We start from the raw sequence: 23,878 nt of genomic DNA, 5'->3' as shown, positions 1-23,878 counted from the left end.
TCCACTTCTTTCCCTGGTGAATATTAGTTCCCTGTCAGTGCTTAGCTGAGACATCCTGTGCCCTGGGAAGCATTTCCTGACCCATCTCAGGCCAGCTTAGATGTGCTCTAGAGCCTGGTGGGCTGCCGTCTATGGGGTCGCACAGAGTCGGACATGACTGAAGCGACTTAGCAGCAGCAGCAGCAGTTCTTAAACTGTGCTGTGTTTATTTATCCATTTTCTTCACTACACTACAGCTTGGGACACAGGATGTCTGTTAAATGTGTTGAGCAAATGAATGAAAAAAAAAATCAGTGAATCATCTTTGAATCCTTCCCCTGGCGATAGAATCAAGCAACCTGAGGCACAGAGAAAATGATGGACACTGAGCCTGATGATAACTCATGATACACGAGTTTTGGCCACACCTTATAGCTTGAGGGATCTTAGTTCCCCAACCAGGGACTGAACCGGGCACTTGGCAGTCGAAGTTTGGAGTCTGAACCACTGGACTTCTAGGAAATTCCTATGACACATGTTTGGCTGTGCACATCTTACTTTCATCAGAGGGCCTCAAAGTCAGAGGAGATAAAAGATGTGTGTTTCCACTTCAGAGATGAAAAGCAGACTGCTCCGTCTGTGGTCAGATTGAGCTGTTGGTAAATTCTTCCCTATTTGGGATTGAAACTGCCTCCCTGAATATCCATGGTTCATTCAAATTCAGCTTCTTGTGTCAACCAATAATCTATTCCCTCTTCTTCCATCAAGTCTTCAAACCTATGAAGATTTGTTGTTCTTAAATATTTCTCTTAGAAGTGTGTTGTAACAAATGGGCTCTGATGGAGCATTGTGATCTTATCTGTTGAATATTGAAGGAGGATAAATCCATCCACTCAGAAGAAGAACTAAACAATCAGAAGTGAAGATGACCTGGATAATCAACCCAGCACCCCTCTTTTGGGTGCTGCCTTTCCCATCTCCCTTCACATGGTTCATGGACAAAAGCCATATATGCATCATGTGCCTTGTCTCCCACCCCTGCCAAAGATGGGCACATTATCCAAGTTAGACCAATGAATCCCTTCTCCAAAGAACTTGCGGTTGGTACCAAGAAATTTCACATGGCTGCCTTCTTGAAGAGAAAGATGACATTCCACCATGTGGAATAGAAGAGGAAGGAAGAGTGAAAAGAAAATGGGTGTTCAGGAAAAGCAAAAAAGGAAGAGCAGGAACTTCTTGGGCTCCCCACAACACTCCCACCCCTGGTGCCAGTCATTCCTAGGCTCCCAGCAGCATTCCTATCCTTGGGTTCAGTGGTGTCCCAGTAGCCTTATAACAAATCCCCCTTATTCCTGAGCAAGCTTGAATTGGTTCTGTTACTTGCTCCCCAGATCTTAGCAAAAGCATCATCCAACTTGGACAGGTCCCTCACCCAAGCTCTGAAGCTAAATTGAGAAGCTGCCAACCAGTGCCTAAATTGAGAAGCTGCCAACCAGCGCCTAATGCAGTGCATAGCAATACGTGATGGCCCACCACGGTCTAGGGGCCTGGACCTTGGTGTAAGCCCAAACCAGCAGGTATCAGTCGCCCAGCTCCTTACCTGCAGGTATCTGAATCCCCCGATGGAGATCATCCCAGCCACAGATCCCAGCACCATGGCAAGCCAAGGAGCATGGATCAGGTAAGAAGGGGCACCCACAGCCACACCTCCTGCCAGCACTGCCTTGTGGATGTGAGTCTGCAAAGGAATAGCTTGTGGGTGAATGAAGTAAGCTAGAGGACAGCATCTAAGTTACTTGGTAAGCTGATAGCAAGACAACACTATAACATCCTCCCTGCATCTCTGATCCTGAAACCAGCCCCTCCCCCCTGCTGAAACTTCATCAATGGTCTTATCTCACCCCATGTCTCGGGCTCAGGGAGCAGTCACCCTGATCGGGAGTCGTTTACCTTGAAAGCAGTTACTCAATATCCTAACCATGCTCACACTTAGTTGTTATGTATCCTTGGATGCTTAGCCACTCAGGGCTTTAACTTTGTCACCAGAAAAAGGGGGCTTTGATTGTAACTGTTGTTGTTTAGTTGCTGAGTCATGTCTGACTCTTTTGCTACCCCATCGACTATAGCCCCCAGGCTCCTCTGTCCATGTGATTTTCCAGGCAAGAAATACTAGAGTGGGTTGCCATTTCCTTCTCCAGGGGATCTTCCCAACTCAGGGATCGAACCCACATCTCTGGCATTGGCAGGCAGATTCTTTACCACTGAGACACCAGGGAAGCCCTTTGATTGTACCTACTGTTACGGCTATTGTAAGAATTAAGTGAATTAAGAATTATGTAAAACTCTGAGCCCAATGTTGACAAAGAACACGAGTAAATGCCCCCCAAAATAGAAGCCAATGAATGAATATGGCCTAGAAGACCCAAGTGTTGCCCAAGGGTCAGCCCTTCTCCTCACCATATTGATCTTCCCTTGAGGGTGAGCCAAGGCTGACATTAAGATGCCGGTCACTGTGCTAACCGCCAGGGCGTAGTAGGTGTTGAACACGGCCATGTTTCTTTCATCTGCAAGTTCCAGCAGAGCAGAGTTGAAACTCGGCCAGAATATCCACAAGAAGAGGGTGCCTGTGGACCAGAAAGGGTCAGTGGCCAGAACCAGTATTCCTGCTCCAAAGCCTCAGTCTCAGGGGACTTCAGACAGGAGGCTCCCGGACCTGGCCAGTCTCATCTCTGTTACTTTCTTGCTCACCAACTTTGGACAAGTCTGGTTTCCTCTCTGAATTCTTAAGTCGGCAGGGCCCAGCTAACATACTTTATAGGCAAGGAAAAGTAAGGCCCAGAGAGTTGAAATCACCAAAACCCAAGCCTCCTGACTCTAGCCTATGATGGCCACATGCTTATTTTTTTTAAATTAATGGAACTCTTCCACTTGGCCCCACGGCCTGGTATTCAGTTGCCTGCTGGCAGTCTCACTGCCGATTTCCTTCTTCTAAGCCTCTCCCAGCCCTTAAGTTCATCACTTCTACCAAAACCCTTCAGATTAGACATTATTACTTCTCTCTTCCAGCTCCCATTCTTTGCTCCACTCCCAAGTCTGCCTTTTTTCATGCATCCAATTCTTTTCTTTAAGTTAAGGACAAAAGGATTGGATAATCTAATCTTATTTATTTATTTTTAAATTTATTTTTGGCTGCATCAGGTCTTAGTTGGGGCATGTGGGATCTTGGTTAGCAACCAGCAATTGAACCCTCACCCCCTTGCATTGTAAGGCGGATTCTTAACCACTGGACCACCAAGGCAGTTCCCGGATAACCTCATTTAAACTGAGATGTAACAAGTCTCTCCTCTCTTCTGGGTATCAATGAAGAGAGGTTCCCTAGAGGGGAATGCTTCCTTCAAAGATGTGAATTCATCAAACATTGCTTGAGGAAATGGGTCATTACAAAGGGGCTTCAGACACCCAGGGAAAGTTGGAAAAGCAGAGAGATTTTTCTGCAGAGCCCTTTTGGAGCCTCCTGCTCACCCCAGATCTGAGCCCACCCACATCACCTTGTCCTCACCCAGCATGGTGAACAAACTGGGGCTCGTTGCTGTCTGATCTTTGTCCTCTGATGCGCTGGGCAGAGGCTTCCGGAGGCAGCAGACCACAGTCAGCCCAAAATAGGCCGCAAACATGTGCATATACATCATGCTTACATGCATGTTCATCTGCAACAAAACCCAGTGGAAGCAGTGAGCATCAGCAGCCTCTGCTCCCAGGGAAATCCCTGCGTTCCATTTAGGAAGTTCTGCCTTCATTCAAGAGGCATGACTTGAAGTCAGGAAACTGACTCCACCCAGCAGTCCCCCTTTCCGAGGAGCCCCATGAGTTGCTGTGTATTTATTTATTCCTGGTAGTTTTCTGGTTGGCTTTATTTATTTAATTGGCTGTACCTTTCGGCTTGTGGGATCTTAGTTCCCTGACCAGGGACTGAACCCAGGCCACAGTAGTGAAAGACCTGAGTCATAACCACTGGACTGCCAGGGAACTCCCCTCTGGTTGGCTTTGAATGCTTTGGGCCGAAGTCCACTTACCTGGGGAAAAAGCTACATGGACACGTACCCCACTGCTGCATTTTGGCAGAATTTCAACTCTTTGCATGGAGTATGAGTAACATAAACTTTGCAACATGAAGCTGCCAGAGATCTTATAATACCAAGCTAAAGTCTTCAGAAAATTCAAGCTATGTACTAATTTTGCTTTACAAATGTTAGGTAGATAGAATAGGAAAAAGGAGTCCAGAATGGTGGTGGCTAAAAGACAAAGAAGGGAAAAGCCCGTGAAAATAGAACAAAGGAGTGAGGACCTGAGGTTAAACAAACAGCCCTCCTGGCTAGCCCAATTTACATAGGGCAGGCTCAGAGGGAGGAGAAAAAAATATATAAAAGGAGGAGGAAGGGGGCTTCTCTTCTTCTCCTGTCTTTTGGGTCGACCTGCCCTCAAGGATTATTTTCCTTTGCTTTCTAAATAAAACTACACTGTAACATGGAGCTGTAACACTGGTCCGTCCGTCACTTCAAATTTTTGTTGTGGCAAGACTGAACCGAGGAAATTACACACTCCCCTGACACAAATATCAAATTTAGTAACCCTTCATAACTCAGTGGGCTACTGTTAAGTCCTGTCCACTGTGCCTTCAAAAAAATATCCAGATTTGGCAGAATTTTTACTGCCATGCCCCAGTGACCCCCACCTTGGTTTAAACCGACTTCAATACTTGCCCAAATTGTTGTGATAACCTTCTAACTGGTCTCCCTATTTCCACCCTTGTCCCCCAACTGGCTTCTCCATGTAGCAGCCAAAGCGATCCTGTTAAAATCTAAGTCAGCTCATGGCACATTTCTGCTCTGAATCCCCCAATGGCACCTGTCTCCTTCAGTATCAAAGTAGGCATTCTTACTATGACCAACAGGATTCTGCGTGACCTGCTGTCCCACAACCCCTCTGACTTCCCCTCCTGCTCATTCCCTGGCTCTTCCTCAAAGCCACAGCCATGCTCTCATGTCAGCAGCACTTTGGACCACCTGTTCTACTGCCTGGAGTACAGAGTAGAGGGAGTGCTCTATTCTGGGTACAGGCAATAAGGGGATGTGTTGCCTGTTGAGAATTTAAAACAATAATAAAAGCAACTAAAAGTCCATCTCCTTTTTATTACAGCTGAAAATGAAAGTGTTACCCGCTCAGTCAAGTCCAGCTCTTTGTGACCCCATGGCCAGTAGCCCACCAGGCTCCTCTGTCCATGGAATTCTCCAGGCAAGAATACTGGAGTGGGTTGCCATTCGCTTCTCCAGGGGAACTTCCTGACCCGGGGATGGAACATGGATCTCCTGCATTGCAGGCTTATTATCATTATATACCAACAATTCTAAACAATGTATCAGTGGACTTCTCTGGTGGTTCAGTGGTTAAGACTCCATGCTTTCACTGTAGGGAACACAGGTTAGATTCCTAGTCCCCCTTGCTAGGGCAGTTCCACATGGCATGATGCAGCCAAAAAAGAATAACAATAAAATAAAAAATTAAAAGGAATAGTGTCAGTAATAAGATCCTACTCTTGAAAGATGCAGACCACTCCCACAGCTCTGCCCTTGATCTGCCCCTGTCCTCAGATACCCACGTGACTTGCACACCTGCTGCCACCTGCTCTTTACTCAGAAATTATTTGCCCAATGAAGCCTTCCCTGGCCACTCTCTCTAACACCTTATCCCCTCTCCCAACTATTCCTATCTTCTTCCTTCATTGTGTTTTTTCCTCCATTGTACTTATCACTATCTATCATGCTATAGAGCCCTGCTATAGAGCAGTCAGCAAAGAATCTGCCCGCATGCAATACAGGAGACATAAGAGATGTGGGTTCAGTCCTTGGGTTGGGGAGTTCCCCTGACCCAGGGAACTTGTAACCCACTCCATTATTCTTGCCTGGAGAATTCCATGGACAGAGGAGCCTGGCAGGCTACAGTCCATGGGGTCAAAAGAATTGGACATGACAGCAACTAATACTTTCACTTTCAACATGCTATCTCTTTTGCCTATTTTATTGATTATTGGCAGTCTTTCCCTCTGCCAATAAACAAGGAAGTTCCATGACAGTCACATTTTCCCACTGCCTGGTACAGAACAGGCTCAGAACAAATATTTGTGAAATGAATGAATGAAAAAGTAAGGAACACTTAGTCACATGTAAAAATGTAAGTCTGTGGAAGAGATCTTGCATTTTTAATCTCTTTGAGGTCTCCCAGGAATATAAAAACTACATTTGGCAATTGTCAAATTGGAATTCTCATTTCCTGAGTTGTGTCCGAGCTGAAACAGCTCTGGTTTATGGCTCTGGTTTCCCCCGAGTCCTTCCACAAAAGAAGCCCAGGCTGAAATGAAGTTTTTAAGAAGACATGAACTCTCAAAATCAATGCTAAACCCTTCCCTGAACCAGCTAAACTAACACATTGCAGAGAAGAGAGGAGATGACTTTTACTTAATGCAGCTTTCTAAAACAACCACCATGAGGACCATAACAAAGCAGGAGAAGGTTTATAATGCGCTGCCTATGGTGAGGAACTGACCTCTTTCCTTGACAGCCGTGTTTTTATTGTGGGAACCCCCTTCCATAGCATTTGCTCAGTGTGTTTAAATGTTGAGCAGACACCACACTTTTGCAACCCCATTTTGGCCTGTCTCTAATTTTTTTTTTCATCACAGAAGCTTTATCAAATGGAGATGGAGCCCTCCCCTTCCACCTGCTCATTCCTTATCCCAGAGGTCCCTCCTCACATCACCAGGACTCACATCGAGGTAGCTTATGCTGACCAGCCTCGTGGCACTGAAGGCTGTCACCTCTATCAGCGTCATAATCACCAGCTGCAGCAGGTTGACCTTCCCCAGGACGACACCCGCGGAGATCAGCACAGATGTAGCGATCATGGTGGCTCTCTGAATACTGGGGAGAATGGGCAAGACAGGGATGACAGAGAAGGAACAATGCCTCTAATTCATTCATTCATTTATTCAACAAACACTTGTTGAGGACCTACTCTCTGCCTGACACTTTTCAAGAAATTGGGGACAGAACAGGAGAGCAAACACACAACATTTCTACTCTTATGGGGATGGATGCTGCCCAGTCTGGAATCTCTTTCATTCTCTTCTTCCATCAGGGTGGCAGCCACACATTGAGAGATTGATCTGGACACACTCTTCCAAACTAAAGATGCGCTGAGGTTCTCATAGGAACATCTGACTGCTAGGATTCTGCCCTGGGCTTCTCTTCTGCCGTCATCACACACAGATGCTCAATAGAGGGCGCTCTTCACCTGCCATCCCTCCGGTGATGCAGGCACCGCTTTGGACAGGGAAGCCTGGCTGTGCTGCAGTCCGTAGGGTCCCAGAGAGTTGGACACGACAGAGCGACTGAACTGAACTGAACTGAATCCTCATCTCTCCCTCTCCTTGTAGTGGAAAAAAGACTGGGTTTAGAAGAAGGACAAGTCTGGCTTCCAGTTCCAGCTTTTCTACTTTAGCTATTTAATCTCACTGAGCCTGTTTCTTCATCTGTAAAATAAGAATGATGGTAATACTTATCTCATGAAAGTGGGGTGAGGGATTAGAAGGAATGGTCATGCCCGTGTGTGGAGCACACCAGGACTGGCACAAAGAACTGCTGCTGCTGCTAAGTCGCTTCAGTCGTGTCCGACTCTGTGTGACCCCATAGACGGCAGCCCACCAGGCTCCCCTGTCTCTGGGATTCTCCAGGCAAGAACACTGGAGTGGGTTGCCATTTCCTTCTCCAATGCATGAAAGTGAAAAGTGAAAGTGAAGTAGCTCAGTCGTGTCCAACTCTTAGCGACCCCATGGACTGTGGCCCACCAGGCTCCTCCATCCATGGGATTTTCCAGGCAAGAGTACTGGAGTGGGGTGCCATTGCCTTCTCCGGGCACAAAGAACTAACTCAGTGTTATTACTGACTCTTTCCTTCCCTTGACAAGTGAGCAAGCTTAGTGTGGGGATTTGGAAGGAGAAAACAGCTTCTGTTGTCAGGGCACTTACGACTGGCCTGCAGAGACAAAGAGGACATCACGACCCTGTCAATTAAGACGATCTGTGATATCACGCAGCTTCCAAAGTGGCTCAATAGGTAAAGAACATGCCTGCAATGCAGGAGCTGCAGGAGACTCTCAGGTTCGATCCCTGGGTTGGGAAGATCCCCTGGAGAAGGGCATGGCAACCCACTCCAGTATTCTTGCCTGGAGAATCCCATGGACAGAGGAGCTTGGCAGGCTATAGTCCATGGAGTCGCAAAGAGTCAAGCATGGCATGTGATACCACGAGGCAAGAGGGGTTCATTGGAGGAAGAGAGCACTAGGAACTGGACTCATCAGGGAGGGCTTCCTGGGGGAGGTGGTACCAAACTGGACAATCCATGGTGGTTAAGCCAACCCACCCTCCTCTGTGCACCTTGCTGAGACCACCTTTCCCCCTAGGAGTTGATGATGATGCTACCACCACTGCCACCATCATCACCATCATCGTCTGTTGAGCATTATGGGTAATAGTCTTGCAAGTACATCATCTCATTTAAATTTAAATCCTCCAGGTAATCCTCTGTAAAGCGATGGTGCTAGGTACCATCCAGTACATCCCTTTAACAGGTCAGGACATTGAGACTAATCGAGGTGACTGTTTTGGTAATGGCCACACAGCTAGTTAATGACAAACACAAGGTTCAAGCCCACCCAGCCGGCCTGGATCCAAAGCCTGGGCTCTGAAGTTTGGACACAGCCTTCCCACTGTTTGCTGCCAAAGTAGTGTCCTGCTGAAGGCTCAAAGATTTTGGAAGAAAGGCCAGAGGAGGGCAAAGGGTATGGGGAAAACGTCTCAGAGGGACCAGGAATTATTGGAAATAATGGGTCACTCAGTGTTTCATTGTGGCTGACCATGTTATCTTCCTGGTGAACACTCATTTCATTCAGTTCAGTTCAGTCACTCGATCATGTCCGACTCTTCGCGACCCCGGGGACTACAGCACGCCAGGATTCTCTGTCCATCACCAACTCCCAGAGCTCATTTCATTGGCAAAGGACTGATTCAAGAGATTCTGTGCTAGTGGCAGGATTTCAGACCCCAGGGATGGGGGCGGTGTTGAGACAGGGAACTGCAGTGCTTAGGACAATCTCTCTCCGGGCTGCCAAGGCTGGAGTCCTGACTCAGCCACTTCCTGGCTGCGTGGCCTTGGGCAAATGCCTTAACCACACTGTTTCCGTGTCCTCATCTGTAAATGTAGAGGCAAGGCCTTTGGAGCTGTTGCGAGGGCAAAGTGAGTCAGACACAGTCAGGAGCTGGTTATTGCTATGATAGGCCCTCAATGTGCAGCATTAAAAACGTCACATATATTAGGGTTCTTTTGCATTTTCATCTTTGTTCCAATAACCAATTACTAAGTCCTTACTGTGTGAGGAAAACAAAGGAGGAGAAGAGTGAATAAGACAGGCCCCTGTCCTGAAGGGACTGGTCATCGATGACTCAAGGCAGAACCGATTTAGAGTCAAGTCAGTCTGCACCGGTGGGTGAGGCCTCAGGACAGGGAGAGGGAGAGGGCCCGGCTGGGAGGCAGCCCTGGGCACCGCCCACCACCCCAGTCAGAGCAGGAAAGGTCAGAAAGGAGCCCATTGTTCAATTCTGTGAAGCCGGTCCCGTTGGGGGTCACTGCCAGGAGGATCCGAGCAGTCAGGGCGGGGCAGGGGTGTTCACTCAGGTGGTAAACGGCCTCTTCTTGTCTTTCCAGATTGAATCAAGAGCAAACAGATTCCTGCAGGCAGGACGTCAGAAGAAGGGGCAGACGGGAGATGCCTGGAGACTCAGGTGCGGGAGCCCAAAGGCTTGTGTGACTTGAGCCAAGGCTGCAGAAACCCTGCAGGACCACCCTGTCAGGCTCCCCCAGAACGCCCTTTGTCACTCCCCGGGTGCTTGCTGGGGTGGGGGTGGGGTTATAGATCCCCCCCGGGGATCAGCTCTAAAATGGTTTAAAAGAAAAAACGTGGAGGGGACTTCCCTGGCAGTCCAGGGGTTAAGACTCCACACTGCCAGTGAAGGCAGTGAGGGCTCCATCCCTGGCTGGGGAGCTAGGATCTTGTAGGCCAAAAATCATCGTGGCCAAAAAATGGGGAAAAAAAATTTTTTTTTAATAAAAGAAGCCCGAATTAAAAAAGAAAAAAAGGTGGAGAGTTATTTTCAGGGCCAATGGGGAGCTGGCTAGACTGTGTTTCTTATCATGGCCACTTTGCAGTGTGTGGGAAAGGCTACAGAATGAAAACTGAAGCCACTTCTACCACTTAGCTGTGTGACCCTAGGCAAGTGTCTTGTGAGCTCTGAGCATCTCATTCCTTGACGGTACACCACGTCAGACCCCTCCATGAGAGAGTTAAACAAATAATGTTTGTGAAGTGCCCAGCACAGAGCCTGGCTCATAGAGAGGTGTTTGACAGTAGTGCCCAGAGTTTTAGCAGGGTATCAGAGGGGAGGGTAGAATGGCCTTGTAAGGTGATGTGGTCCCCAGATACTTGAGATGGGATTTACCATCATGTGGGCAATAAAAAGTTTCAGAACTGGATAAAACCAAAAAACAATTAAAAACATTTTTTTTTACCTTGTTCCTCCTATTGACTGTGAATGACTTATTTCTGCAGATTTGTACAACTTTATGGATGTGTATATGTGCGTATATGGGCTTTCCAGGGGCTCAGTAGTAAAGAATCCGCCTGCCAATGCAGGAGACACACAAGATGTGGGTTCAGTTCCTGGGTCAGGGAAGATCCCCTGGAGGAGGAAATGGCAAACCATTCCAGTATTTGTGCCTGGAAAATCCCATGGACAGAGGAGCCTGGCTGGCTATAGTCTGTGGGGTCACAGGGCCATGACTGAGCATGTAGCACCGGGCGTATATGCACATATACACTCTCGTGTAACCACCACCCAGAATGCATAGAGAACGTTTTTGTTATTTAGTCGCTAGGTCGTGTCTGACTCCTTTGTGACCCCACAGACTGTAGCCCACCAGGCTCCTCTGTCCATGGGATTTTCCAGGCATGAATACTGGAGTGGGTTGCCATTTCCCTTCTCCAGGGGATCTTTCTGACCCAGGGATTGAAACTGCCTCTCCTGCATTGGTAGGCGGATTCTTTAACACTGAGCCACCAGGGAAGCCCAAGAGGATGTTTATTGCACCCCGTAAGTTTCTTTTGAGCCTTTTCCTAATCAAGAACCACCTCAGGTAACCATTATTCTGACATCTAGCAACACAGGTTAATTTTGCTAGTTCTTCTAAAGGCATCTAAATAGATCAAAGTTAATTTAAAGAAACTAAAGGCATGGCTATTTCTTGTCCACCAGCATTTGAAGACTGAAGGTACTTTCTTCTTTTCAAGAGACTACCTTTCTGAGTGTGAGATTTCTTTCTTTTTGTCTAATCTCTATTATTTTTTTCTTTGAACTAATATTCACTCTATAAGTTTTCAAAATCAATAAAAAAAGAAAGAAAGGACACAAGGAGGGCTGTAGATCTGGGTCTCTTGTGATGCCATAGAGGAGGGTTGTCATATTAAATAGAGGATGCCAGTTAAACATGAATTTTAGACAATGTATGACTTGTTAGTTTAAGTAAGTCCTGAATATTGCATGGCGTTGGCGCTAGAAAGAGACATCCTAGCACTTCTAGAATCTGCTCTCTTGAACCCCAGACCCCCAAGAACCCAGAAGTGATCCAGCAGCCATCTAGTTACCTGGACATATCGATGACCATCTTCCTAAGGGAGAGTTGGGTCAGGAAGCCATCCAGCAGGGCTGCCAGCTGCACCCCGAGGACCAGCAGAAAGAGATTGAAGGCTATGCTGCTCCAGCAATGTCTCCGCAAAGAAGTATTGAGGAAGCCGAAGCCAAAGGTTGCCATGATGAACACATCCTGGAATGCTGCTCAGGGTAAAGAGTCCAAGAAGGAGGAAGAGAAGCAGACAAGGTGGAGGGTTGTGTTAGAGTTTTATGGAACGGCAGCTGAAAGGGGCATTAAGGATCATTGAAGAGAGCTTGGTCAAGTTACTTCCCCTCTTTAAGCCTCAGTTTTCTTATCTGAATAGTGGGGATAACACATACAGGGTTGAGGGAAGGAATGACTGAGCTAACACAGAGCCTGGCCCACAGTGAGTGTTCAGCAAAGGTAGCAATTATTGTTATTACTAAACACAATAATATGAACGTGCGTGGGGAGTCAGGACCTGTCCTCGGCACATAGCTGACACTCAGTAAAGGTACTGACCTCTTGCTTTTTGAGAATCAGGTTTAACCTCCTGATCATGTGTAAGCGAAAATAAGGCCACATAATTTGGTGACTTAGCTCAGGTCATTCAGAAAAGAAGGGGCAGTAGTAGGTCTAGAGGTTCACAGGCAAGAACCAAATTATCCTTACAAAAAACAGCTCTCTCCTTTGACTCCTTCTGAAGGGGACCTGCGGGGCCATCGGAAAGCACCAGGACCACCTGCGTGATCCTCCCTTTCCCAGCCTCAGACTTTGTGCGGTGGCTGCCATGGTAGATGGGCGAGAGGGACTTAGCTGGTGTTCCGGAGGGGACCAGGAAGAGGAAAGGGTGGATGCTTTGAATCGGCTCCAACTTTGCAAAATGGGTAACGGTTTGGGCTCTGAAACTAGATAAGCTTGGGGTTCTATCAGGGCTCTGGCACTATCCAGCTGTGTGGTTTAATCTAGCTATTTAACATCTCTGAGCTTCAATAATCGCCTACACTTACTAAATGTTTGCCAAATGCCAACGCTGTTTAAACCACTTCACGTTAACTATCTCATTTAGTTCTCACAAGCGTCCTTCACTGCGGGTGCTGTTATTATCACCATTTTGCAGATGTGAAAACTGAGGCATAGAGGCGTTATCATTTGCTCCAGCCAATAGAGTTGGGATTTCAGCCTAGAGAGTCTGCTCTAGAGCCTGTGCCTTGAGTTACCACACTATCTGCCCTCTTGGTTTTCTCTTCTGTTAAGTGGCAAAAATAATTATACCTCCCTCATCAGGTTGCCAGAATCAAATGGTATAATACACGTAATTGCTCCAGAATAGTAAAGACTATTTTATCAACAAACACCAACTAAGTTCACATGTGTGCAAATGCCTGGAGAGAAGTCTTAAAGGAATTCCACCCCCTGCTCCCCGCCCCCACGGAGATTATCTCTGGGTTTAGAAGAGTTCTATTTTTTAAAAAAATTTTAGCGTTAAAATTGTCTACAACTGTTATGAAGAGAGTAAGTAATTTTTTCTTAAAAAAAGCCTGTGCTTTGAGGTCAGACAATTCTGTCTGACCCCAACTCTATCATTCTCTATTAGGTTAAATCATATTAAATTGCCAATATCTGACCATTTGACCTAGAAGAATGGCAATTTGTATGTTTCAGCTTCTTAGCTGCATGGCCTTTGGGTTGCTTACTCTCCTCATCAGCTAAATAAGGGCAATTATCCCCGCTCAGAGGGTACTGGGAAATCCAAAGGAAGTAATGTTTTGTTCAAGAGCTTGGCACTGTCCCTGGCACATGGAGAAAGCTCAGTAAATAGCAGCTATTCACCACCAGCACCATCATCACCTTCACAGCAGTAAGAAGTCACCTGGTCTCCAGCCTTGGGTCTGATAGCAACAAGGAAATTCTTCTTTCCAGAGCTCTCCAAAGCCTCTTCAACTTACATTGAAATTTACTTTCATTGAAAAATACAGGTAGCTAGGGTCTTGCACACAGGACTTGGGTGGATAATAATCCCAGGTCAACCTGATTACAGGGGACCCAGGCATCTCCATGGGATCTGGGGACTTGTGGAGTGGGCGAGAAGTGGACCATCAAGAGGATCTGACTTCTTGCACCTTCTTCTCTGACATAAGGGAGAGGGAGGGGAGGCAGTGTTTCAGTCTCCTGCTTGCATCCCCTTAGGAATGGCGGTGGAATGGGCACATTTTGTATAGGGGCTCCTCTTGGGACTGCTGGAATTCCTCCAGGAGCCGAGCAGGAAACTACGTAATGAAGGTCATAGTGTATATTGGGGAGTAGTGAGGCCTGTGGCCAATTGGAGACATCACACTCCACTTTAGGTATGCAAATTCTGTTTAAAAAATTAATTAACTTATTTTAACTGGAGGCTAATTACTTTACAATATTGTGGTGGTTTTTGCCATACATTGACATGAGTCAGCCATGGGTGTACATGTGTCCCCCATCCCGAACCCCTTCCCACCTCCATCCCCATCCCATCCCATCCTTCTGGGGTGTCCCAGTGTACCAGCTCTGAGTGCCCTGTTTCTAGATATGCAAATTTAATATTTCCTTAAAAACTGCTGTTAAAAAAAAACAACAGTTCCCCCATTTTGCAGAAATGCTATATGCAAAGGGTCCAGACTTACCGAAGATTCCATGAGTAGGGGAACCCTTCCATTTTCCTCTCATTCTACAGAAGGGATCCAGAGACAGCTTGTGACTTCCTCAAGAGCACACAGCATGTCTGCAGCAGAGCCAAGCTCTGGACTCTGGAGCAGTGCCCTCCCCTCAGTGCTGTCTCTTGCTCTTGATTGCCCACACCTCACTAAGGGACCTAAGGCAAGTCCCATGCCTTCTTTGAGCCTCAGTTTCCCTATCTGTAGCTCATGGGAGTTAGACTTGATACTCTCTAGGGACCTCACTGCTCTGGTGTATTCAGGGGGCAGCATGTGGGAAGGGCAGGGAACCAGGATTAGGTCAGAGGTGGGGCTCTGAAGAGGGCTTCCCTGGTGGTTCAGATGGTAAAGTGCCTGTGTGCAAGGCAGGAGACCCGGGTTCTATCCCTGGATTGGGAAGATCCCCTGGAGAAGGAAATGGCAGCCCACTCCAGTACTCTTGCCTGGAAAATCGCATGGATGGAGGAGCCTGGTATGGTAGGCTGCGGTCCATGGGGCTCTGAAGATAAAAAGTCAGAGGCTCTTGGCTGGGGGCTTTATCAGGCACAGCTGCCATGCCTGCTGCAAGTACAGAGCTCAGAACTCTCCTCCTACGACCCCACACTGTCCCTGGGGGGCGGGTGGGCTTGGGCTTGTACTTCAGCCAGGGGGATAAAATTAGGGTGGCAGTTTCTTGGAGCTGTTGACAAAGCTATTCACCCCAAACTGGTCAGTAAATCACATTTGCGTTCAGAGTCCCTCTACTCTCACCCCCTGCATCCTCCCACTTCCTCTCCCAGCCTCGCAGGGCTCTGGTCCACCCTCGCTCCTCCCATGTCTCACAACTGTATCCCAGCTTCAACGCTGGGTCCCAGCTCAGGGCATCGTCCCCACTGGTATCAGCCTCCACCTCTCAGAGCCTGTGCTGTGCCCTGCATGAGCTGCTGGTCTGATAAGATAATGGACCTAAGGTGTCCAGGGCTGATAAGGAGAGGATCGCTCCAGGGGCTTTACACACGATCTAAGGTGGGCCTTCCAGAGAAGTTTATGCAAGTCCCTCGACTTGGAGCCAGTCTAACCTGGGAGTCCTGTAGGGCAATAATCAACATCATTGTAACAGCGGGCACATATACCATGCCCTCCACAAACTAGGCACTCTTCCAAGTGCCAGCCAGCCTTAGACCATGACAAGCCCATGCAGGAGGTACCTTTGATTATCCCCATTCTACAGCTGGGGAAAGGGAGGCAAAGAGAGCTGCTGGAATTAGCTCAGGTCACACAGCTAGCAAATGGTGCTGGCAGACCTGAATCCTGGCTCTGGGTTTAATCACTATACCTTCCTGCCTCCCCTCCATCCTTCACTCTCCTTAGTGTCAAATTTGAGTGTGGGCCTCTGAGTCTGGCTGTCAGAGTTCAGAGCCTGGTTCAACCTCCGTGTCCCCCGCTTCCTAGTCTGTAAAGTGGTCTGAAATAATGGCACCAGCTCAGAGGTTTGCTGTTAGTAGTGAGTTCCTTGGCTCCTGTGAATCGCTTAGCCTAGCACTGGTGCATGGTAAATGTTAGGGACTATAAATTATCTTGGACTTGCCACTTGTTATGCCACTTTGGACAAGACTGTTCCCACTCCTTCAGCCTGGCTGCCCCTGGGAGTCTCCACCGTTCCCCACACACCCTTCCACCTCCCTCTGACCTGCAGACACTTCATCAGCCCCGAAGCCAGGCCCGGCTTCTGTTCCTCGGACTCTGGGCTGGAAGTCCACAGTCTGCTCCCCACCACCGACTTCGCACGGTACCTCTGCAGCCTTGGTCTGGAACCATCCATGGAGCCTCATGCTTCCTTCCCCTCCCCCACAATCTCCCACCCTACCCTTACCCCTACAGCAGTCTGGGAAAAGAAAAAGAGGTTTCCCAATCAACAGGGCCATGAAGGCTAAGATGTGGGCTCCTCAGGTGGCACAGTGGTAAAGAATCCGCCTGCCAATGCAGGAGACACAAGAGATGCTGGTTCCATCCCTGGGCCAGGAAGATCCCCTGGAGGAGGAAATGGCAACCCATTCCAGTATTCTTGCCTGAAAAATCCCACAGACAGAGGAGCTTGGCAGGCTACAGTTCATGGGGTCGCAAAGAATCGGACACAACTGAAGCATGTACAGTGTACATTGAGTGCCGATGACGTTAGTACACGTCATTGGCAAAGCCCTTCTTGTCTTTTAATAGCTCTCCTTTCTGCTTCTAAGGAGTATGGGGGTAACTGGGTGGTAGCCACAGTGCAGGGCCCAGGATGGTCCCCCAGTCTGGCAGCATTCAAGCAGGCTCTATGTGACAAATGGTCACAGTAACGGGCCCCAATGAGTCATGCCCTCCAGTATAGACCCCTCCCACCTGAGCTAAGCTTTGTGACTGGCTTTGGCTAATGGGACATCACCAAACACAATACAAGCAGAGGGTTGAAAAGCTCCTGTGCAGTGGGTCTTGCCCTCTCTTACTGCTGTAATTCCTCTGCTGCCATGTGAAAATCTGAGCTAGTTTGCTGGAACCACATGGGCTAAGCGTCCAGCCAGCATCACCCGACAAACATGCAAATGAGGCTATCAGAGACTGTCCGCCCCAGTCAAAGCTCCAAGCTGGAGATGTACGGTATGTGCATGGATGCTTAGCTGCTCAGTCGTGTCTTACTCTATGTGACCCCATGGGCCTGCCAGGCTTCTCTGTCCATGGAATTCTCCAGGCAAGAATACTGGAATGGGTTGCCATTGCCTTCTCTAGGGGGTCTTCCCGACCCAGGGATCGAACCCCAGCCTCCCGCATTGAAGGTGGAGTCTTTCACTGGCTGAGCTACCAGGGAAGCCCCGGAGATGCATGGTGACCCTAGGTGAAATTGACAGACCTGTGTAACCACAGTACAGCTGAAATTGCTGAACCACAGAATCATGATCCAGAGCAAATTAGATGATTACTATTTTGAGCCACTAAGGTTGGGGGTGGTTTGTCATGCAGCAAGAGATAATGGATACAATTGCTTTCCCCTGGCATCTCACTGGCACCTCAATCCCAAGCCCAGAATGAACATATCATTGTTCATTTATCCCACAATCTGCCCCTCCACTTGTGCCTCCCATCTCAGAAATGGGCACCTCCATCTGCCAATCACACATCTGAAGCCATCCTTGACTCCTCTCTCGTTTTCTCCAAGAACAGCCAATTTTGTCTCCTAAATAACTCTTGAATCTGACTCTTCGCTTCTCCTTTACCGCCCCTGCCCATTTGACCTCATCACAGGTCAAGCAGGCCAGTGGTCATCAGAATAGGGTTCACACCCCTCAGAAAATTCTCTAGACAATCCGTAGGGGCTGCCAGAAGAAGAGATATTAGCACTGCTATTTCTACTCATTTTTTCCAAAACATTTAAGAAATTAAAGTTTATTCATAATAAAAAGCTAATACTTTTTTTTTTTTTTTTGGCAGTGCTTTTTGGCACGTGGGATCTTAGTTTCTTGACCAGGTATCCAACCCAAGCCCGCTGCATTGGAAACATGGAGTCTTAACCACTGGACTGCAAGGGAAGTTCAAAGCTAATACTCTATCAGTTTTCCTATGTGTTCATTTTTTCAAGCGTTTCAACAACTTAGTAAGTACTATCGTCGTGTGCCAGAGGCAGAGAGAGATTGAGTGATTTGCCCAAGGTCTCACAGCTAAGAAGAGGAAGTGAAGCAGAGATGTGAATCAGCCTAGCTCCAGCACTCCTCAAACTTCTGTGTGTTTGAGTCAATTAGGGCTTGGTAAAACATAGATTGCTGGGCCCCACCCTTGAGTTTTGGATCAGTAGGTATGGATGGGGGCCCAGGTATTTCTTAGGGGATGCTGAGGTGGCTGGTCTGGGGACCACATTTGAGGACCACTGATCTAGGCTCTTCTCCCCCTAAAGGCACTTAGTCAGTTTTGCAACTCTGCAAGCATTTAATGTTCAGATGAATCCAGGAGCCTCCTCTGACTTGCTTAGGATCTCAGCTCAGTACCCTAGCTTTGGAAGGTGTCCTGAGGGAATATTAGGCCCCTGAATGGGGGGTGACATGTATTTCTCCATATTCATCTTGTTGCGACTAATGACAGGGTTTTGTTTTGCTTAACTGACAGCTTTATTATGGGAAATTTTAAGCATACACAAAAACAGAGTGAGGAGCATGGTGAACATCATGTACCCATTCCCAGCTTTGATGACTGTCACATGGGGTCAGGCTTGTTTTTAATTATCCTTCTCCCCTTGTTTTCTTCCTTTCTTCTTTTGTTGTGTTAGTTTCAGGTGTGCAGCAAAGTGATTCAGTTGCACACATACATACATCCATTCTTTTTTCAGATTCTTTTCCCATAGAGATTAACACAGACTATTGAGTAGAGTTCCCTGTGCTAAACCAGTAGGTCTTGTGGATTATCTATTTTATATGTAGTTGTGTGTTAATCCCATTCAATCTCGTTTTTATTATCCTTCTCCACCTGTTTCCTTCCTTAGCCTTTCTTTTTTCTTCCCCTCCTTCTCCTTCTCCATCTCCTTCTTCCCCCTCCCCCCTCCGCCTTCCCCCTCTTCCTTCCCTACCTCTTTCTCCTTTTTCTTCTTCTTTTTGGCATGAAACAGATCCCAGACATTGTTCTATTTCCAGGATGCCTCTCTAACAAATAGGGCTCACTATTTGTTAAATTGTTAAACCTACTTCTAAATAGGTTTAAAACCACCCACTATGCTATTATCACACCTAACAAAACTCACAATAATGCCTGTGTGTTACATAATACTCACATTTTATTCAGATTTCCAGGTTGTCTCAAAATTGTCTTTTTTTAGAGTTGGCTGGTTTAAATGACTTATTATAGTTTACGTGGACTGGATTAGATTAAGTAGATTGACAGATTGCTATCTAGTTTTAACTCAACTAACCTTCACAAACTCGGAGAAGCGGATGGCACCCCACTCCAGTACTCTTGCCTGAAAAATCCCATGGACAGAGGAGCCTGGTAGGCTGCAGTCCATGGGGTCGCTAAGAGTCAGACACGACTGAGCGACTTCACTTTCACTTTTCACTTTCACGCATTGGAGAAGGAAATGGCAACCCACTCCAGTGTTCTTGCCTGGAGAATCCCAGGGACGGGGGAGCCTGGTGGGCTGCCGTCTATGGGGTCGCACAGAGTCCGACACGACCAAAGCGACTTAGCAGCAGTAGCAGTAGCAGCAGCAACCTTCACAAAATGGACTAACAGCTCAAACAACTGCCAAGAACCACAGATTGAAGGCAAAAGAATAATGTCAGGCAAGCGCGGAAACAGGGTAGAAGGAAACTTCTTGTGCACGCTGTCCGTCAGTCACATTCAGAGTTAAAGAAAAAACCCCATCTAATCACATCTGACAAGAAGTCAAGCGAGATAATTTGAAATTATCTAGAAGACCCTGAGGAATCAGTTGCCATCCACTATCATTCACGGTAACAATGGACCCTGCCTGGAGTGACTGACACCATCACAATCAGTCATTTGAAAATATTTTCTATTTCCTTTTTTCTTTCCAATTTTCTAATTTACGTACATCTATGATAATGTGCAAAATGTATTACTGCAGCAGGATTTAAATAGAACATAGAAATACGGGGCATGCTTGAAAAATTTGAAGCCCCTCAGTCCATACAACACTACAGTCCCCACACTGGCTTCCACCTCAAGTCAGGCCCCTTCCCCACCCCCATGCCAGTCCTGGAATGGCTTTCTCCATAACCAAACCCAAACTGATCACACTCCTGCTTCCTAATAGATCAAGAGAATGAAGGGCAGCCTGCTTACTCAAGGGAATGGGTCCACCCACTGCTTCCCTCTTTACGCTTCGACAGCACTATAGGGTTAAACTCCAGCCTGGTCCAGTCTGATGAACACAATGGTTCCTGCTGTGCTCGAGACCCTCCCTTTTCATATGAGCCTCTGAGGCCCAGCTGGGTAGTCACTTCCCTCCAGAGGCCTTTCCTGGCACCCCCATCTCCCCGCCTGGGTTGTGGGCCCTCCTCTGTGCTGCCATAGGGCGTGAGCTTCTAAGGACACTTATGTCTATGTTAGCAGCACAGCCTAGGGGTAAAGAAACTGGATCCAAACTACAAAGTTGAAATATTGGCTCCTATGCCTACTGATTATATGACAAGAGACTCAACCTGACTGTAAAATGGGGCTGTGAAGCATCATGGTTAAGTGCACGGAAATTCAAACTAGGCTGCTTAAGTTTATCTTTTCCCCTTAATTTAGTTTTATTGAATCTATTTGATTTTTTAATTTTTATTTTATACTGGAGCATAGTTGATTAACAATATTGTGTTCATTTCAGATGTACAGCAAAGCAATTAAATTATACATATACGTGGGTCCATTCCTTTTAAAATTCTTTTCCCATTTAGGTTACTGTAGAAAACTGAGCAGAATTCCCTGTGCAGGTCTTTGTTGCTTTTCTATTTTAAATATAAGGCTGTGCTGTGCTGTGCTTGGTCGCTTAGTCGTGGCCGACTCTGCGACCTCATGGACTGTAAGCCCGCCAGGCTCCTCTGTCCATAGGAATTCTCCAGGCAAGAATACTGGAGTGAGTTGCCATGCCCTCTTCCAGGGGATCTTCCCAACCCAGGGATCGAACCCAGGTCTCCCACCTTGCAGTCGGATTCTTTTCTGTCTAAGCACCAGAGAAGCCCAAATATAAGGCTGCTGCTGCTGCTAAGTTGCTTCAGTCATGTCCGACTCTGTGCGACCCCATAGACGGCAGCCCACCAGGCTCCCCCATCCCTGGGATTCTCCAGGCAAGAACACTGGAGTCAGTTGCTATTTCCTTCTCCAATGCATGAAAGTGAAAAGTGAAAGTGAAGTCACTCAGTCGTTTCTGACTCTTAGCAACCCCATGGTCTGCAGCCTACCAGGGTCCTCCATCCATGGGATTTTCCAGGCAAGAGTACTGGAGTGGGTTGCCATTGCCTTCTCCGAAATATAAGGCTACTTAACTTTAAACCAAGGACTTCCCTGATGGCTCAGTGGTAAAGAATCTGCTTGCCAATCCAGGAGATTCAAGTTCAATCCCTGGGTCTGGAAGATCCCTTGGAGAAGGAAATGGCAACCTAGTCAATATTCTTGCCTGGGAAATCTCATGGACAGAGGAGCTTGATGGGCTACAGTCCAAGGGGTTGCAAAAAAGTGAGACACGACTTAGCAACTGAACAACAACAGCAAAATTTAAAACTGCTCTGCTATTGCTAGCTGAAGTCTTGGGCAAATCGCTCCATGTCCAAGTGCCTAATCTCCTCCTATGAAAAATGGAGATCATAATAGTACCTGTCTCTAAAGAATCTGCCTGCCAATGCAGGAGACATGGTTCGATTCCTGATCTGAGAAGATCCTACATGCCTTGGAACCCCTGCACCACAACTACTGAGCCTGTGCTCTAGAGCCTGGGAACCACAGCTACTGAAGCCAGAGCACCCTAGAGCCTGCGCTCCACCAGAGAAGCCACTGCAGCAAGAAACCCAAGCACCGAAACTAGAGAGTAGCCCCCACTTGCCGCACCTAGAGTAAAGTCTTCGCAGCAGCAAAGACCCAGCACAGCCGAAAGTAAATAAATAAAATTATTATTTTTTTAAAATGGTACCTATCTCATAGGGTGACACTGAGGATTCAGTGTAAAGCATTTAAAATAGTGTCTGGTGTGTGCATGAATGCTTAGTCGCTCAGTCCTGTCTGACTCTTTGCGACCCTGTGGACTGTAACCCACCAGGCTCCTCTGTTCATGGGATTGTCCAGGAGAGAATACTGGAGTGCCTGGTACATAGTAATCAGTAAATACCAGCTCTGATTAGCATGTTTCTGGATCCCATATGGTTTGTAATAGATTGAGCAAATGAATGAATGAATGGATTGAATTACATTGTACCCGATTGAAAAGAATTACAGTAAGTTGAATGAAAATTGTGCCCAGGCCTTGCTTGTTCGGCACTGAGTGCCCTCTCTGGGCTAGCTCATGAAGCAGTGTAGGGACTTCCCTCCCCAAGTCATCTCCTTGTCCTTCTTTCTACCACTGAGGGCCCAGGGATGCCTTCCCTTTGCTTCTAGTCAACTAGCTAACATCACTTAGAAACAAGCAAGCACTCAGCCGGGCTCATGTTTCTGCTTGGTCTCAGGGACCTCACTCAAGGAGGTCCTTCCATTATCATAAACAACATCTTGACTCTCTGAGGTACTTGAAAACTCCTCTCAACTTTTTTATAAAAGCAGAAGCCACACCACTGTGGATGTCTATCTTGTTAAGAGTCATTCTCATCACAGTCTATGAGTATTTTTAGCTGCATATATATAAAATAACAACCATCCTACATTCCCTTCAGCCAGAGCTTACGCCTGAGGATCTGCAGGCAGAAAGAAGACTTCCCAGCCCCTAAGTAAGAAGGAAGCTTCCAAAAGGAAGGTGGTACAAAAATGAGAAAAAGAGACCAAAAAAAAGGAAACAAAATCCCTCAAACCCAACAACACCATGAAATTCCTTGCTGTTAAGGAAAGAGAAGAGGGGGCAGCGGAGGCAGAGAATTGTGAAGACCCTTTGGCAAAGGGAAATCTAGGAACAGAGAAAAGGAGGCTCCTCCCTCTGCCCTGACAAAACAAGGAAGACTTCATGGAAGAGGTGATGGTCACACTGGTCCTAAAGAAGAGACGGCATGTTTGGCTGGGTCTTTGTGCAAAAGATCGAAGAGGATGAGGGAACCCCTTTCTTCAGAGACTTTGTGGAAAGGAGGCCCTATGCCCCCGGAGGACCTCCTCTTCCCTGCACCAGCTGTTTGCCTCTGTGACCACCTCCCCTCTGGACACTCACCTCGGTAGTCCCTCAAGAGCTTCTTCTGTTCATCTACAGAAGCTGAATAGGAGGTGAAAAAGAAGAAGATGACAATGAAAATCACCTCCAGTGTTATGGCACACAGGGGCAGCCAGACCCGCACAGACTTTTGGTACTTAGAGCCCATCCTGTGTCCGTCTCTGTGCAGCGTTTCCACCAGCACCGGGCATTACCCTTAGCCCCACACCCACTAAGGGGAGGGACAGGAGAGACACCCGGGTAAGGCCTTATCTCAGGCTGCAAGGCTGGTCCTGCCAACATATCTGTGGAGTTAACACAGGAGCAGAGAGACAGTGACAGGGAGGAGGAAAATGCATTTTTTCTAACATTAATTAATTCATTCAATCATTTATTGATTTGACAAGTAGTTGCTACATTCCTACCACAGGGCAGGCACTGTGTCCAGTTGAAAAGAGGGCATTCATTCACTCGACCCTCAAACACGAGAATTTTTTTCACTTACCTTTACTGCATCTTGCAAGAAAGGCAGAGAATAGGTCAACACCCTTATTTCACAAATGGGGAAACGG

The 23,878-nt window shown here is 47.3% G+C and overlaps 1 protein-coding gene across 1 annotated transcript in view; it reads right to left on the bottom strand.

The window, feature by feature from the left end:
- Positions 1 to 23,480, bottom strand: part of LOC282685 (rhesus-like protein) — a 41,026-nt gene extending 17,546 nt beyond the window's left edge. The window contains 6 exon segments of the mRNA NM_174712.3: positions 1,580 to 1,717; positions 2,437 to 2,603; positions 3,539 to 3,686; positions 6,803 to 6,953; positions 11,788 to 11,974; positions 23,328 to 23,480. Coding sequence (NP_777137.1) covers positions 1,580 to 1,717; positions 2,437 to 2,603; positions 3,539 to 3,686; positions 6,803 to 6,953; positions 11,788 to 11,974; positions 23,328 to 23,475 — 939 coding nt within the window. The 5' untranslated portion in view covers positions 23,476 to 23,480.
- Between the last annotated feature and the right edge of the window lie 398 nt (positions 23,481 to 23,878).

Source organism: Bos taurus, chromosome 2, assembly GCF_002263795.3.
Source record: "Bos taurus isolate L1 Dominette 01449 registration number 42190680 breed Hereford chromosome 2, ARS-UCD2.0, whole genome shotgun sequence".
Lineage (NCBI taxonomy): Eukaryota > Metazoa > Chordata > Mammalia > Artiodactyla > Bovidae > Bos > Bos taurus.
This window is presented reverse-complemented; position numbering and strand designations above follow the sequence as displayed.